General features: G+C 32.9%; 2 protein-coding genes across 2 annotated transcripts; one reads left to right on the forward strand and one right to left on the reverse strand.

Moving 5' to 3' along the window:
* Positions 1 to 1519: 1519 nt before the first annotated feature.
* LOC139498273 (uncharacterized) lies at positions 1520 to 10343 on the forward strand. Its single transcript, XM_071286638.1, has 5 exons — positions 1520 to 1734; positions 4446 to 4596; positions 6708 to 6896; positions 7973 to 8143; positions 8751 to 10343. The coding sequence occupies exons 1-5, from the start codon at positions 1558 to 1560 to the stop codon at positions 9335 to 9337; spliced, it is 1275 nt and encodes a 424-aa protein (XP_071142739.1). The 5' UTR covers positions 1520 to 1557; the 3' UTR covers positions 9338 to 10343.
* Positions 10344 to 13559: 3216 nt separating this feature from the next.
* LOC139497577 (E3 ubiquitin-protein ligase TRIM71-like) lies at positions 13560 to 15524 on the reverse strand. The gene is made up of 2 exons (XM_071285809.1): positions 14613 to 15524; positions 13560 to 13574 (listed from the first exon to the last, which is right to left on the reverse strand). The coding sequence occupies exons 1-2, from the start codon at positions 15522 to 15524 to the stop codon at positions 13560 to 13562; spliced, it is 927 nt and encodes a 308-aa protein (XP_071141910.1).
* Positions 15525 to 18539: the final 3015 nt, after the last annotated feature.

Genomic DNA, 18539 nt, shown 5'->3' on the forward strand with positions numbered 1-18539 from the left:
ATGAATTTGTAAAAGTGGACAATTTAGAAGAAAATAGATTTTACAGATATTTGACAAATATTGATAATTATTCATTCATTAATTATACATGCTATATTTTGAATAAAAGAAAGAGTGTAGGCAATTAGGCCTATTGTCAAAATTACATAGATTGTCGCAACATAGGTATACGAAAATCAATAATTTAGATTAAAGTGTCAGCTTGGTTGACAAGACAAAATTATGAGTGACCAATTAAAATGTTGTGGTCAGCTACGAAATTATGTAACGATAATTTTCATTGGTAAAACGAAGAAAACCTGGGATCTCTAAGCACGTGAGCAACGACCTTTTTAAGCTAGTGTTTTGGGCTATTCGTCAGTTGCCATGAGATCTCAGTTGTAATAAAATATAGTTATTTTGGAATTCTTCGTTTTAACCAGGTAATTCATATTTAATATTTTAAAGCCTTCTTTTTATGAAAATTACATTTCACATTTACTTTTTAATTTAGTTTTATTTATTTAATTCTATCTATTTAAAATGAGCGTTTTTAGTTTATTACATTACGATTAATATAGATGATTTTTAAGTGAAAATATACAGTAAACATTAATTCCCTAAATGTTATTTATTTCATTAATATTCATTATTACATGCGAATTTGTTTACAGGAGATCTGTGAATTTGACGCATAATTTATTCGTAGTAAAGTTAAATTCTGTTATTTGGTTATATTTAATATTCAACGAAGTTTAAAGAAATCTTTGTTTGTCACTTTGGTTTACCTTGACAACGCAACAGAACACAAAGAAAATATTTGTTGTTTCATGTATATTGAAATCGTACCGATGCAGGATTGAGCTCCAGAACAGAAATATTTGCGTATTACGTAATAGCAAGAAACATTTAATATATTACAGCTTGACATTATCTATGTATGATGAACTATAAATATTGTGAAATATATTGTATGCATTTATATGAAATTGTATTATAGAGTTGCCATGAGATCTCAGTTGTAATAAAATATAGTTATTTTGGAATTCTTCGTTTTAACCAGGCCAGCTAAAGTCCAGATGACATAGGCTGAAAGTCAAGTACGACACATGTGAAGGTTGGACGACCTCGCTATGAAAATTGCTTTATCAAAAAACAATTAAACTTGAGATACGGTTTGAAGTTCGCCTTACAAATTCAGAGCGTCGTAACCGAAAATAACAATAGCAGTCAGATACAACCTGACTGCGAATACGTCCCCTCCCCCTGAACCAAAGACAACATAAAAAAAACTTAATGTCATGTACATGAAATACAAATGAATATTTCATAACCATGATAACATCATTTTTTGTTGTTGTATCGTAGATAATTATCCCGTTTCCCATTATTCGCAATTGAAAATTAATATACTGTATGTTAGTTGAGGAATCGATAAATAGTTTAAATACCTACCTACATGTAGGACTTTAAAAAGATAGATATATTGATTGTTACATAACCATATATATACTTCACTGATATCGTATGTAGGTAGGCTATTTTAAGAACAATCTCATATGCATGTATTACGACTGAATGAAACAACTAATGACAAGAAACCCGGAAGTTATAAAAATGTTTTATGAAACAACATGTCATGAATATTCTGTCGGAAGTTTTATTGACAAATATCAGAATGACATGCCACAGTTGGTCATGGTTAAACATGGTTACCAAGGAGAAACTGGAAACGATACCTTGGATACAGGACAGGTATGAATTTGCGCGCAATCTCTCTCTATATATATATAATTGTCACAAATTAAGAGTTGTAATGAAATCAAATAATACAGGAACTCGTTACTTGTGTTGTGTGGATGCAGGGAATGTGTCCCCGTGCTTGCATGTAGTGTATGCCCTTATTTTTAACAGTAAGGGTTTTTGACTTATTACGGAGCTTCCTTCACATCCATTCGTTATTTGGGAGACTTTCAAACATTTTGTAGCTTTGTTTATTGTTGATTGATTGATTGATTGTTGGTTGCTTAACGTCTAGTGGCAAATATTTTATGCATATTCAGGACGATGTTTATTGTTGAAGGCCATACGTTGATCCATACTTGTTAATTTATATGCTATTTGGTCTCTGGTAAAAATAAACACGGAGTCTTTTCACAGAAGATGAAGGCAAATAAGAATTGAAAGTTGTACTGAAATGTTTTTTATGAAATGTGTCGCATGTGTTTATAAAAAAAAACTGCATGAACAAAAGAAAAATGACAACTAACATTTAAAAAACAAAAACAATATCCACTACCACGAACAAATGAAATGCCTAGACAATAACCAAAATGATGAATTAAACAATGAGATGTAGAGGTAGGTTACTGTCTTATTTGTTTAATTGTATAGATTGTTGTCTGTTTCATGTATACTCTATACATTCAGTGACAAACACTACACGCTATATACATTGTACGGGGCGCCGAATGGGACTCTTGTGGTTTTGTACAAAATTCAATTCTGTCATAACAAAATCATTTTTGTCTTACAAAACTATGTGCTTCAGACTTGTTTTGTGAGAACTTCAATTTTGTGATGACAAAATTCATTTGTGTAGACAAAATTCATTTGTTTAGACAAAATTCATTTTTTTCATGACAAAATTCATTTTTGTAGACAAAATTCATATTTGTCATGACAAAAGTCAATTTTGTCTAAAAGGTATGCAAATATAAACATATTTGCATACAAAATTGACTTTTGTTACCTGATATGGAAATTAAATCACAAAAGTCAATTGTGTGAGGTAAGATTCAATTTTGTGAGACAAAATTGACTTTTGTGAGACAAAATTGACTTTTGTGAGACAAAATTGACTTTTGTGAGACAAAATTCAATTTTGTGAGACAAAATTCAATTTTGTCAATTTTGTTGAGACAAAAGTCAATTTTGTTAATTTTGTTGAGACAAAAGTCAATTCTGTCAATTTTGTTGAGACAAAAATCAATTTTGTTGAGACAAAAGTCAATTTTGTTAATTTTGTTGAGACAAAAGTCAATTTTGTTAATTTTGTTGAGACAAAAGTCAATTTTGTCAATTTTGTTGAGACAAAAGTCAATTTTGTGACGACAAAATTCATTTTTGTGACGACAAAAACAAAATTGACTTTTATGTGACAAAATTGACTTTCGTGAGACAAAAATCAATTTTGTTGAGACAAAATTCAATTTTGTCAATTTTGTTGAGACAAAAATTTTGTTGAGACAAAAGTCAATTTTGTCTCACAAAAGTCAATTTTGTCAATTATGTTGAGACAAAAGTCAATTTTGTCAATTTTGTTGAGACAAAAGTCAATTTTGTTGAGACAAAAGTCAATTTTGTCAATTTTGTTGAGACAAAAGTCAATTTTGTCAATTTTGTTGAGACAAAATTCATTTTTGTCAATTTTGTGTAACAAAAGTCGATTTTGTATGCAAATTAGTTCACAGAAACCAAACTAAACTAATTTGAATACAAAATTGACTTTTGTCGCCCAATTTTCAAATTAGGTAACAAAATTCAAGTCTGTGTAACAAAAATGAATTTTGTCATGACAAAAGTGACTTTTGTCCGCTGATAGATAATTTTGTATGACAAAATTTTAAATTTGTAGTATGATACAACTTTTGTTAAACTGAACTTATTTTTGTTGAACAAAAGTCACTTTTGTCCGTACAAAATTGAATTTTGAGTACAAAACCACAAGAGTCCCATTCGGCGCCCCGTACATTGTATATAACGTTAGGTTAAATGTGAATATAAATCCTGGTATATGTTCAATCCTTACACGTCGAACAAGACTTTTACAAAAAAAATAAAATAGTGCGCATTAAAACGTCCTCTTACCCCAAGTTATTATTCTTACTCCGAGGTGCCAAGTACCTACTACATGTATTACGCCTCAATATCACATACTCAGCTGAGAAAAAGTAAACATACACATTGTAAATATTTAGCAACCATAGAGACCAAGCTACCTTACTAAACCAACAAGGTATTATCTTATTTGAATATCATGTTGACACTTACACAAGCTTATTATTATGTTGTAAATTGTGTTGTCAGTAAATTGTAAAGTACGCGTACACTGTTTGGTTTAAATTAGTGCAACTAGAAAATGGATTTTGATGTTTCTAAAAGATGTTAAAATTGGACTTCAGTCATGACTATTTCTTCCGAATACGAAACAAGTATTCCGTTCTTTGTGTTTTACTAGTAACCTCTGAAAAGATGAAAAGTATAGGAGACACTGACAACGGTATGGCTTAAAAAAAAAAACGACCAACAGACAGGCAATAGTATACAAAACATAAACAACTAAAGACTGAGCATCACGAACCCAAAAGAAACACACAAACAAAGGGCAAACGCAGGTATTGCATAAGCCCTAATTGTCAATCGACATCATTTCATTCATTTATATTAATTATTTTTGCATACAGGTATTGAGAATTCATGGTGTATACAAACAAACCAGACTATTGGCAATAGTAAAGAAAGATTCCAACAGATGTTTTGGATATGGAGATATTTCAGCCAGTATCCCACAACATTGTAACATACCGGTGTATCTCATCAAAAGAAATAATACAGGTAATGAAAACGTTTACATTTTGTATATATATTACGGTAATGTGTTAGTCCAGCTGAGGATATCATATAACTTATACATTTCTAATGGGTAGCATGATTAACCCTTAAATTTATTTATAAAACAGAAGATGTGGTGTGACACAAGAGACCAACGGACACAGAAATAAACAACTATAGGGTACCATACGGCCTTCAATAATGAATAAAACCCATAGTCAGATATAAACGGCCCCGAAATGACAAATGTAACATGATGGGATCGGTGTGCAAAGGCTCCGTGTTGAAGACCGTATACTTTGACCTATATTAACATACGTTTTACAAATGTTTACTTGGATTAATACATTTGTATGTATCACATTACATGTAACACTCATACATGTACATTTACTACATTTTCATATGTCTTTTAAAAAGTATTCTTATATTAATTTTTAAAAGAACGTAGTTTTATTAGCTCGGTAGATTGTATTCTTCTTTTATTTTAGATACGGAAAAGTTTAAGGAAAAAACCTTTTAAAGGAGTACATTTTGTAGATTCAATAGAGCCCTAAAATAGCCCCATTGTTAGCTTAAATTTCAAATTAGGATTTATTGACAAATATCACAATGGACCATAGTAAATACATTGACAAAATAGGAAATAGGCCTTTTTGTTGAAAATTTACGTTTCTGAGTTTTATTCGTGACGTCACCAAAAGTACTCAATTTGATTTCCCACAAAAAAATCAATGAAAAGGGGTTAATTTCCATTGCTTATTGGAAAGGAAATATAGAGCGCATACGTCGACAAAAAAGATCTTTGAACATAATGTTTTTTTAATGACATTTTACATGAATATGTAATTTCTCTACGCCTGCGCTCTACGTTTCCTGGTCCTAAATTTCACTGAAATCCAGCCGATTCTGTTAAATTTCGCCAATAATCTCTTATTTTGACCTACATGTATATTGAATGTAAAAATCTACACTTTAGAATAAACTTTGACAATAAAAGTTCTATTTAACTTACTCACATGTTTTAAGTCAACTTTTTTATCTTGTAACATGGAACTTTATAATCGGGGCCAAATATGATCCTTACCGAACTTACCCTTTTTTTGTATATTTATTCAATTCGGTTTTGTCTGATTGATTGATTGTTGGTTGTTTATTTTTCCGGAGGCAAATATTTCATGCATGTTCAAGACAAATACTTTTCTGATAACCTTCTACAGTCTACAGTCTACAGTCTGTGAAGGTTTGATAAAAAAAAAACCGCAAAATAACAATCTCAAACAAAAAATAGATTTATTTCATTAACAATTGACTGAGAAACACATCTGTGTGAAATTGTGGTTTCAGATTTAACTTTTTATATTTTGATCAGACTTGCTCATCTTACGATGGCGAATTTTTCATTCCTATGCGTAAATATAAAAAATGAAAAATCAAGAAGATTGGCCGTATAATTGGATGGAAATTTACACCGTCACTAAAAAAAAAACATGTTTGGAAAAAGGCAATAATTGTCCTTATTACTAGTTGTCGGCCCGATCAAGATACATTGAAGAACTGTGAGTGAGTTTTTCCAGCGGACGTTGCTGTATTTTTATGCATCATAAACGCGCAATTAGACGCCCATTCAGCGCATTATCTCTTTTGCGAACAAAAGCACACTGAGTACCAGAAGAAAAAGGACTTTATTTCTATACACCACTAAATTTTAAGTTCTAATTATCATACCATTCACCAGGAATGAAAATTTATATGTTTATTTTAACTATCAATTAAAATGGGGATCATCACTAATTACGCTTTACACAATATTGAGGGCGTCAAACGTCAAAAATGGTGTGAAGAAGAACCTTGCATCAATCTGTAACCAAACGCTGAGCTGTATTTTTTACTTGTGATTTTCTACATAATTTAACGGTCTACACAGCCCTCGCTAAATTATCAATATGATTTGTGTAAATTTAATATTCAAAATATACCTCGAGCTTAGAAGGGAAGAGCTATACACCGTAAGGTTTGGGGTTTGCCAAGCTGTGTGTATTCACAGATGTTCGAGGCGATCACGTTATCAGGCAACCGCTGGGTTGTATTAATCTTGTGACTATTTATTTTAGTGAAATGTTCAACATTGCTACATGAAGTTATTGCCAAACATAAACTACCAGTCGAAGTCAAGTGTGACACCACAGAGGAACCAGAAATAACACTAAAAGGTCGTAGAGGACGTTTAACTGGAGACATTAGACTTAAATTGACACAGGAATGCGATCTGAAATTCATGTATGGGAACCCAGTTAATGAAGGTTTGTTAATTAGAAAATAGTCAAAAATGTTTAAAAGGAAGCGCTAGCAACCAGTTTCCTGAAATACAATCTGAAAGATATAATGAGGAGATCGCTATGAATGGAGGGCCAGTTCGTTATCTGTTATTTGTTTAGTGTCCAAAACCACATTATCAAAGCAAGTTCAGGACAGCAACATGATAGACAAACAATGCTGGCCTAAATTTCTGTTTTTCTCAAATCATGACCCAATTCATATATTACTAATAAAACATACAGAACCAATACAGATATAGATTTTCTTCATAACTTTTTTATTTGTTTTAACTTATGTGATGATACAGAATATCGAAATGCAATATGATAATAATTACAATTGAGATACATGTAACTATGATCCACCGACCAGAGACCAAATGTCGCAGACATTGGCTACTTTTAACAGCTATAGGTCACTCCTTTAACTCAGAGAGAACAAAATTCGTTGTCATTTCAGACTAATTCGTAGCCTTTGGTTGATTTGGAACCCCTCACCTCCCTTTGTCGTAAATTTCATCGAATAGCCCGGTGTATTTCTTATTTACAACAAGAAATATGTGAGGTTATGCCAACTTAACATACAACAAACGAGAATTTTTTTTGCTGACAAGTCCCACATCAAATATATCAGTACATATCCATACTATTATTTCATGATAGACAATCAATAGGGAGAATACAGCATAACAAATGTTGTACATGCATACATTTTCTGACTTTGGACTCGGACTTCCTGTTAACTGAGTGTTACTGTGCGCATTGCTGTGTTTGTTTTTCAGAGAAAGGGTTGAACTTCCAAAAAACGTGTTTTTTTTTGCATTCATATTTTTGCGCCTATCCAGTGCCAGGGTTTCTGGCCTTCGTTAATTCATTTATATACTTTTATGAGTTAAGTATGACGTCCATTATCACTGAACTAGTGCACATTATTAAGGGGCCAGCTGACGCACGACTCCGAGTGCGGAATGTTCTCGCTGTATTGATCGCAAATTGGTCTTCTTCACACGTTCCCGATTTCCATTCTCAATTTTATTTGTACTATTGTTAACTTTTTTCAGGACAGTTATATCGGAATGTTATTTCCATTCCCTATCACATGACCGGTTTGACGTTGACTGCCATAACAGGGTTAGAAAATGGTAACCAAGACTACTGGGCGTCCATCTTACATTCTATGACTTATACAGCAGACAACTACATCAAATTTGAAGGCAAAATGGGAGGAAATGGTAAGTTTTTGATTACGCAAATGTTGAAAAAATAAAACACAGAAGGAAATAGAAATGTAAAGTTAAACATCTTCATTATTCTGATTCTAAACCGAGCAGTCTTCTTATGGTTGGAAGAGAAGCATAAAATACAAGTTATTTCGTTACACACATGCAGCCAAGCAACGCACTAATGATCCCATGTTTCTAAATACGAGCTCGTTATCACTAGCATCTGTACTAATTTTTTACTTTATTATAAAAATTAAGATAAATAAAATAATATGAAATGTTCATATAAAATATGTAAATTTTCCCATTTTGTATTTGATGAAATCGAACCGCTGCAATAATTTTAAAAACGTTCCCGTACATTTGTGTACAAGGTAATCTGTCAGTGTTAATACATTTTTTGATAATGTAGGAAAATGAAACACTCTAAATGACGATAAAATGAAAAGCTCTGGAAATTAGCACACAAAAAAAAGGAGTACCGATGCTAAAATATTGACCTTCCAATAAGGTGGCTTTTAAAGAATTTGCTCAATTTACGCATAGTATACGATAGTAATTTATATCTATCTGATACAATATTATGTTTTGAATAACATTGCATCTTTTTGTTTAGATTTTCTCACGTTTTCTACATCAGCACCTACAGCTACAATGGAATATGATTTTATTGGGACAAATAAATCTGATATGTTAATTAATAAGACGAAAGACCCAACTTATGTATCAACTAAGTCCACCAACCAAGATGAACATTTCTATGAGGAAATTCCTGCTGATAGTGGCATGTCCGAAAAGCTTAACATATCTAACAAAGCAACAGTGTCTTCAGAGGACAGTGCAAGCACTGAAATTGCAAATCTTCCGTATGAAAATTTCGATAAACGAAGTATGTCAAACACAAAAAAAGTGTCTTCAGAGAACGGCGAAATTGATGAAATATCGAACCTTTCATATGAGAATTTAAATAAACTTAGTAATTCAAACCGAACAATAGTGTCTTCGGAGGACTGCGACAATACTGAAATCTCAAATCTTCCATATGAAAATTTAAATAAACTAAGTACGGTCATTGCTAAAGCACATGTTGGTGCCTTACAAAGTGTAGCAACAACCACTACTACGGATTTAGCATTTGAAAACAGGGAGTATCAAAATAAGTGCCTACCATCAAAATACACCAATATCAGAAAGCACAAATAGCTGCTTCGAAACAAAGAAATTACTGGATAAGACTTCGCCGAGAATAAATATCGTAAATACAATATCTTGCCCTCCTGACGTTGAGAATTTGTCAGTTCAAGAATTAGGACAGTATTTACATGTTCTGAACTTGGAAAAACACGAACAAACCTTTTCTGATGCTCTCATTGACGGATCTCTTATCAAAGACTTGGATGAAAAGATTCTTCGTGAGGAGTTTGGGTTCACACGATTTGAGGCGATCAAACTGATGAAATTTGCGCGAGATGGATATTTGCCGAAAACTTCACAAGAAACATTTTTATAACGATTATTTGCATTTCTTGATCAGCATTTAAAAAAGGACTTTTATGGTCGATATTATTGGTTTAATTTATTCCATTAACAATCTAAAAAATGAGAAGATATGTTTTACCAAACCGATTTTATGTCAGGATCTTATATTCGTGTCGTTTTGTCCGTCCGTTTGTGGCACGAAACAAATCACTTCAGGATGACATCTTGATTTTCCCTTTCAATCCCCCCTTTGGGAATTAGGGGGGGGGGTATGACATCGTATTCGTGTTAAATCTGCAGCACTTGACGTTTAATTCGCGATTAAACCACTTCTCTTTATTTTATACCAAATTAATCAATATGTTCAGTTGATTTGGAGGTAATTAACTCAAACCAGGTTATGTAGGATTGTAAACTCTTAACTACATTACATGTAATCTCGTAGACAGGTATTTTGATGGTATATATATGGACGTCAAGAAATGAGTGTTATACATAGAAGATCAATATTTATCTTTAAATGAATTCATTTGCAAGTGTATAAAATACATTTGCATGTGAATGCTTTCCCCCTTTCCATCCCTTGATTAAGCTATACACTCGTTGATAATCGATTTGTGTAATATGCACATTATCATCAATAAATTATTTCCTTTTATTCCAACGATGTTTCCATTACATGTATCACTATGTTGTTAGATATCTATTTCTAAATAATATTACTAATGTTTACTATTGTTTGAATATATTTTGTGCATGTGACCTGCAAGGGGATGTAGAGTTTCTGTAACTAGTAAATCATATTTTTGTGGTAAAATAAGCTGTCGGTAACTCCATTGCACTCTGAAGTATGCCTAGTGTCTTTTTGTTGTGAGAAATGTAAACATACACTAACACGCTTGATGTATATTTATGCCCATATTATGGGCATTATGTTTTCTGGTCTTTGCGTCCGTTTAGTCCGTTCGTCCGTCTGTCCCGCTTTAGGTCAAAGATTTTGGTCGAAGTAGTTTTTGATGTCCAATCAACTTGAAACTTAGTACACACGTTCCCTATGACATGATCTGTCTAGTTTTAATACCAAATTACAGATTTTACCCCATTTCCACGGTCCACTGAACATAGAAAATGATACGTGTAGTGCAGATGGGACATTTGAGTTCTCTGGACACATTCTTAGTTTGTTGATACTTGTTTGTTTCTGCATTTAGATCGGGTTATTGGTTTTGATTATTGTTGACGGTCGTACAGTGCCCTACATTTATAACTTCTATGTCGTCATTTTGGTTTTTGTAAGAGAGTTATATTATTGACAATCATACTTCATTTGAAAAAAAACCATCAAGATTTAAATAAATTCATCATAGTCACCAGGATTAAATTTTGTATTTACTGCCAGACGCGCATTTCGTCTACAAAAGACTCATCAGAGACGCTCGAATCCAAAAGAAGTTTTAAAAAAAAGACTAAATTTAGTACGAAGTTGAAGAGCATTGAGGACCGAAATTTTAAAAAGTTGAATACAGCTTAGGTAATCTATTCCTGAGGTGGAAAAGCCTTAGTATTTCAAAAATTCCAAAGTTTTATAAACAGTTAATTTATTAGTATTACCATATCATTGATAATTCATGTCAGCACAGAAGTGCTGACTACTGGGCTGTTGATTCCCTCGGGGATCACCAGCAGTTGCATCGACCCAGTGGTTGTAAATACACTCATCATATACCAGGATTACCATTTGTATTTACACCAGACACGCGTTTCGTCTACAAAAGATTCATCAGTGACGCTCGAAACCAAAAAAAAGTTAATAAGGCCAAATAAAGTATAAACCGATTGCGATAAATTTGCCTTTACAAAAATAAACTGCTGCAACAGTTGAGTAATGATAAAAGAGTCACACAAAACAAGTGCATTGTACATAAATGTAGATATTGGTAAAGAAGTAGTAAAAATAATATGAAATTCAAGATAACTTAAAAGGAGGAATTCTATTAAACCTGAAAAACTACAAAGACTTCAATCCAACGGAACCAAGTTGGAAACAACTGTCATATCCTTGTTTGGTATATTTATGTTTTGCTGTTGGAGAAAAAGTTTTATATCTAGCTAAACATTTGTATGCGTATAGAAATAAACTAACGATATCAAGAGGTCAACCTAGAGCGTTCAAACATAGATACATGTATAAATTAAACTGTTAGGCATTCGACTCACTGTCAAGTGAATTCTGGACAGAAAAGTATATTTGACGAACTTTTAAATTGCTACTACAATGATCAGCGTGATCTCATAAATTATGAAGAAGACACAAATCTTTGTAAAATCTAAGAAAATCGGATAATCTTAAATGAAGGGAAACCGTGTACGTTCATGTTAAAAACAATCATCAAAGGTATTAGACTAATATCTTTGTACCCGTCTCTTGTTATACATGCACCATCAACAATGAGAATCTCAACTTAAGGATGTTTAGTAAGTAAACCCAACACAATTGAAAATAACGCTCTATACCTATATCTTGGCATTGCACAAGGTCATGTTTTCTCTGACTGTTTATGACGTTTTTATACTAAATCCATTGGATTTTGCATGTGTACGGATTGATAATTTAGTCTTGGATGCATGTTTTTTAATAAGTTGTTGGTGGCTTTGAATTAGCTTTCAGATAACTGCGAGTACTCTCAGATCTGTCCTTAGTGACTTTTTGTTGTTGGGATGTACAAGTTCCCAGCCACGTCAATTTGTATGTTTGTCCATCTAATGAGTTAAGCCTTTTTCAACTGATTTTTATAGTTCGTTCTTATGTTGTACTGTTATACCACTGTCCCAGGTTAGGGGATGGTTGGGATCGCGTTAACATGTTTAACCCCGCCACATTATTTATGCATGTGCCTGTCCCAAGTAAGGAGCCTTTAATCCAGTGGTTGTCGTTTGTTTATGTGTTACACATTTGCTTTTTGTTTATTTTTTCATATAAATAAGGCCGTTAGTTGTCTCGTTTGAATTGTTTTACATTGTCATTTCGGGGCCTTTTATAGCTGACTATGCGGTATGGGCTTTGCTCATTGTTGAAGGCCGTACGGTGACCTATAATTGTTAATTTATGTGTCATTTTGGTCTCTAGTGGACAGTTGTCTCATTGGCAATCATACCACATCTTCTTTTTTTTTATAATTAATTGACAAGTAGTACCATTCTGCTCCTAAAACATTTAAGACCACAAAAACATGTCAATTGTGTGTTATGCGTAGAAACATTGCACTGATCAACCAATTCATCGATACAGAACCCGTAGGACTGTGGGCAATCTCATTGTTCGTATCCCAAAATGAAAATTAAAACTATGCTGTTGGTTGAATTTCAATTGTTTTAGACGTTTTAAGCCAATCACAGCGATCTGGTGTACACTTTTAAAAATATTATCCATTATGCATTAGATTCCGAAACGGCGAATAAGTGATGGTGATGATAGTAATGTTCATAGATTTTTTCCTCAATATTGAAATATATGAACTACTTTAAATTATCAACGTGATGATTGTAACTTTCAAATTGTCTTTTTTACATTTCTAAGCTGTAGCATATCCTCTACTCCATCGTATTGCATTTACATTTATCAGTCAATGAGGCTACGCTAGTGAATTGTCACACTAAATAGAGGTCATAAACAAGGATTAACTCATTTTACAAAATGTATGATGTTTCCGAAACGAACCTGTTATATTGACAGTTGTTTTAATATCATTGTGCGTTGTCAATCTTCGACAACATCATTAAAGGGTGGGGAAAACGACCGCCATCTTTGTTATATATTTTATAACAATGACTTCACAATTGTTCAGAGAAAATTACTTTTTCTGTTTGTATCATTCATTGGAATATGAACGTATCATAGATTAAACAATACTGACAGTTTAAATCAAAATAATCCATTTAGTTTTAACTAATTCACAAAGTACTATTAAAAAAAAAACCAAATATGAAAATACTCTAAGGCTATTTATATATTATTTGAGCATGATAAGCGTTTCTCCATATTAGTATCGTACACATACAGTCGCTATGTAAGCTAACCAGATAAATGAAGAGAATAATTGGTTTTATATGTTAACGTTGATTTTCAAAATGAAGTTAAAAAAAGGTACCCGAGCTGCCTAACTGATTATTCTCATACAATGTCAAACTGATGGCCCACCTGGTCATTATCTATAATTATGAGTTGGTTATTGTGCGGATCAAATTTAATTGATGTTGGACTTTTTAGTCCAGCAGATTGGTCTAATACTACTTTCATAGTTTTACCATCATGCGAAATTCCAAAGACTGAATATATTTCACTATCGAGAACGTAAACAATGCCATTACGATCACAACATATTCCAACGGGTTTTGTAAGAAGGGGATGTGATTTCTTCCAAATTTCATTGCCATTTATATCGCAGCAAAATATATTCCTTTTGACGGAAAAATAAATATTCATATCCCTATATTTTGATATGTGTACTGGGCCTCTCCGATCCAACTCGCAGTCATTTTTAATACTTTGTTGTCCAAACGTTTTGATTGATTCGGACTGTTCTATAAAATCGAAAATTCTTAACTGCAAAGATACGCTATCGTTACACAATCCGACAGAAAAGCTATCTATATAGTATAGCTTATCGTTCTTATATACAATGTTTGACTTAACACTACTTGTGTCGCAATTATGTGCACTTTCCATTGTTTTGGTAGCCATATTGTAAATGCAGATCTTATTCGTGCTACCAAATAAAACTACCATTTTTTCAACACCGATGTATATCGCATGTTCAGGCAACCAATACATATAGTATGCATTTAAAAATAGGGATGATATTCTATTAAATAGAAAAACCGTTTTAAGTATATGACCGCCATCCCTACTATCATTGCCAACAAAGCAAGTATTGTTTGGCAAAAGGTCTAGAACATTAGGGATTACTTTTGACGTACAGAAGATCGGGTTATTATATACGACTGTTGGTAATTCTGCTTGGATATGCTCTAAGGTTTCATTGTCAAATGTATTGTGTGCAGGAATCATCAAATCTGACATGATATTGATTTTTCCTAATTTAAAGGAGGTGGTAAAATCAATAGAGGGTACAAATTCCATCCCAAACTGAATAAGTCCCGGGTTACCTTTAAAGTATTGGATAAAAGAATTTTCTGATTGAATCTCTTTTTCGAGTTTGTGAAGTCCGTGAAGTATTTTATGTTCTTGTGCATGCTGCTCTATCCTCTGCAATTGCGTTAGAAAATTCTTAACGCGACCCCATCTACCATTAATCGCTGTTGTGAATTTTACGATGCTTTCCGCTAGTTGTTCCTTCTTCTTCGGTATATCATCAATCGCTTTCTGTTCGAGATCATCTAGGTGTTTGAGTACGTCTTTCTTCATGTCTTTAACGGTATTCATTATCTCTAAAGCCTGGTTGTCAAGTAATTTTATACTCTTTATCTGTTCTAATTTTATTTCAATTCCTTGGTAATAATCATCAAGTTCAATACAAATGCTTTTAAGATCAGAAAAAGAGGCTGATGATTTAATTGGTTGTTCTGTTGCATGGAACGGTTTAATATCGCGGCATTTTTCGTGTTTTAACTTCACGCACTTTAAACAACAAGGAACAGCATGAATACTACAGAACAATTCAAGTTTTTCATCATGTTCTTCACATCGTAAATTAAATTCCCGAACGAAAGCCGGAAGCTTCAGGAAATCTTCGATGGGTAAAGTGCGATGACTTCTGGTCGCTTTACAAAGACCATGGTGCTGTTTACATTCGGAACAAATCGACTCATCACATTCAGAACACCAAACAGTAGCTGGTTCGAGAATACCACGAAGACTGCAGATGTCACAATGTGGTAATTTGCTTGCCATCTTTCTGAAATATCATTCAAATGTAAAAAGCTTGGAACATTAAATAAGACAGCAAATTCAAAGCTAATTAAAAAACGAATGCATTGCTTTTATTAAAAAGATGTTGTATGTAGAATGAATGAAATTCAAAACAGTGTGGCTGTGGCCATTGATTGACACATTAAATTCATCTATTGACTGGGACAATTTACGTGAACGTTTGTCTGTGACGACCACTGTTCACGACGTACCTACGATAGACATTTAAACTGTGGGGCCACCAAAGGTTTCTTGACGCCTTTAATTATAAAATAATTCGAAAAATTAATCAGGAATAACCGTTATGTTTTGATTTATATAATTGATATAAATCAAAACATCGTGTTATATCTGATTAATTTTTCGAATTACTTTATTAAGGTGTTGAGAACCTTTGGTGACCCCATAGTTTAAGTGTCTTTAAAAAGTACATACTAGTGAACATACAAACGTTCACGTAAATTGTCCCAGTCAATGGATGAATTTAATGTGTCAATCAATGGCCACAGCCACACTATTTTGAATTTCATTCTAACAATAGTAACCGACTCAATAACTATCCGACAGAATTAAATTAAAACATTTGAATTTCACAATTTTACTACATGACAAGACATTGTTTCAATAACATAAACGGTACCAATTTTGCTGCACCAGATGCACATTTTGACAATCTATGTCTCTACAGTGATGCTCGAGGCCAACATATTTGAAAATTTAAAGCTTATTAAAAGGATGCAGATCTATGAGCCAAAACAAGACAACAAAAGTACAACCAAATTCTGGCAAGCAATCAGGACTTGAATTTGCATATGGGAGATATATTTCTTAATTCAAAATAATTTCCAAAAATTGGCAAATTTGTTTTAAGATGTGCAGTTCGACAAGAAAATGATGAGTCCGAGTTTTTAACAGTAACGATAGTCATTGATATTCAAAGATATAAATCTAGCTTTGTTGAAGGTCAATTAACAAAATGTCACAAATATTCAAAAATCAGAATATCGAGAGTTAAACACTCATTGTGTGTAACATCTTCTTATATACCAACTTCTCCGAGGACGACACATTTCAATGGTTCACTAATAACTTAGACAACCGAAAACGTGGATCTGTTTAAAATTTACCATTTCGGGCTATGTAGTTTGGGTCTTGGTCATTGGTGAAAGCCGTATTTTTTTGTCATTTGGTTTTGATGGAGAATTGTTTCATTCGCAAGCATACCATACATTTTGATCTATATATTAATTGATTTGTTGCACTCACGTTCCTTGTTTCAATTATGATAACAAAGCGGTACTAATATTAGCTTTTATCGGTCCCATTGTCTGTATCACTCTGCTCAACTCTTAATAAAATTGCATACCACAGCTTTGTGGCGTAACATTATTTTACTAAGCCATAATTACTTTGACTCGGACATATCAGCGACGTCATAATGTTTAAACCCACTTAGATAAGTTTGACAAGAACTTATCAAGTAATTTTCCGGTTTGCTCGTAAAACAAAGAAAACACTTACAAAAGACGCAAATACAGCCCGATAAATCGAATACCAGATCATCTACATATTGATATTGTAAAATAGCAGCTGCTCTACAAAATATGAAGGCTTTTTGATCTCGTTCGCTGCGTTCACTCGAAGGTAAGCTTCACATTCGTAGCTCGTAGCTGATACTTAACGTTTTCACTATGCAGACAACCTGATAAACAGAACCAACAATAACATGATCACATTGAGCAGAGTTATAGACGAGAAAGCTCTCATTAATTAGCTATAGCCTGCCAAAGATCGGCAATATATTGATGAGAAGTCGAACTACCTTATCGATATATAAAGATATATCTTACCAGCAAAGCTCAACAGAAAGTCCATTTTTTTTTAAAATAACAATTGGTTAAAATCTAATTATTTACCAGGCGTGTTGAAATACACATTGACGAAATAATGAAGATACTGGATAAGCGTTGGTTAGTTTTTTAACTATTCGATGTACCTGCAAAGAATCTACTGTGTTTATTGATTACAGGATTCACAAGAAACAACCAATAATTTAACGATCAAAATTAAAAAAAACGTATCTGCATTTGTAATTGCGATATCAAAAATGGTAAAAAAAAAATAGAATAACTTTACTGGTGCATAAACTCACTGTTCATACCAATTTCTCCTTTTGTTCAATTCAGATGCACGAAAACCGCCCACTTCATGGCTACCAATCAATACAAAACTCACATGATTTGATAAATTTATCTTTTATCTACAAATAGATTGTGTAGGATATGGGTTGGGTCAGTTGTACTTTTTATATTGATAAACCAGATCATGCAGATGATCAATTCAAATTAGAGATTTTACGGGAAACTATCAGGGTTTACATTTTAGAATTTATAAGGTCTTGTTTTTTCGGCGAAAGACAAATAGTGTAAAACCTACAACAAAAATGTGTTCAGCAAAACAAAATCGGAACAAAAAAAATTCAGAACATGTAATTTGTCAGGTTTGGTATCGCTACACCACCACTTTTTAGATAAAAGTTATATCGACTGTACTCAGAATTACAACTTTAAGCTCCTGAAACAGTTAAGTCAATGTCAACAAATAACAGTATTGCTTCTTGTTGAAAAATTCTCAATTTGACTTTTTGTTTGTTTGTAAAATTAAGAATGGAAATGGAGAATATTGCAAAGAGACAACAACCCGACCATAGAATAGGCAACAACAGAAGGTCACCTACAGGTCGTCAATGTAGCAAGAAATTCCCGCACCCGGCGGCGTCCAATTGGATGTGAAGTGGCTTGGCATATAGAGTTTGTGTCATGGCTGGATACCCCTCAGCTTTTTTATTGGCATTGATACTGTTGATACATAATTCACTTTAATTGTCGTTCAATATCAAAACACGTATATATTACTTTTAACACTCAAGGATTCCGAAATATCCGAAAACTTAACTAGTTCCAAATGGTGAAGTTAAAATCATCCCTTCGTAAATTT

This window comes from Mytilus edulis, chromosome 12, assembly GCF_963676685.1.
Source record: "Mytilus edulis chromosome 12, xbMytEdul2.2, whole genome shotgun sequence".
Taxonomy (NCBI): Eukaryota; Metazoa; Mollusca; class Bivalvia; order Mytilida; family Mytilidae; genus Mytilus; species Mytilus edulis.

What these genes read in the sequence shown, in the direction of transcription:
- LOC139498273 (XM_071286638.1), top strand. Translation starts at nt 1,558, where the DNA reads ATGAAACAACTAATGACAAGAAACCCGGAAGTTATAAAAATGTTTTAT. An exon ending in ATACCTTGGATACAGGACAG is followed by an intron (nt 1,735 to 4,445) that starts GTATGAATTTGC and finishes TTTTGCATACAG; the next exon opens with GTATTGAGAATTCATGGTGT. An exon ending in CATCAAAAGAAATAATACAG is followed by an intron (nt 4,597 to 6,707) that starts GTAATGAAAACG and finishes TATTTATTTTAG; the next exon opens with TGAAATGTTCAACATTGCTA.
- LOC139497577 (XM_071285809.1), bottom strand. Translation starts at nt 15,524, where the DNA reads ATGGCAAGCAAATTACCACATTGTGACATCTGCAGTCTTCGTGGTATT.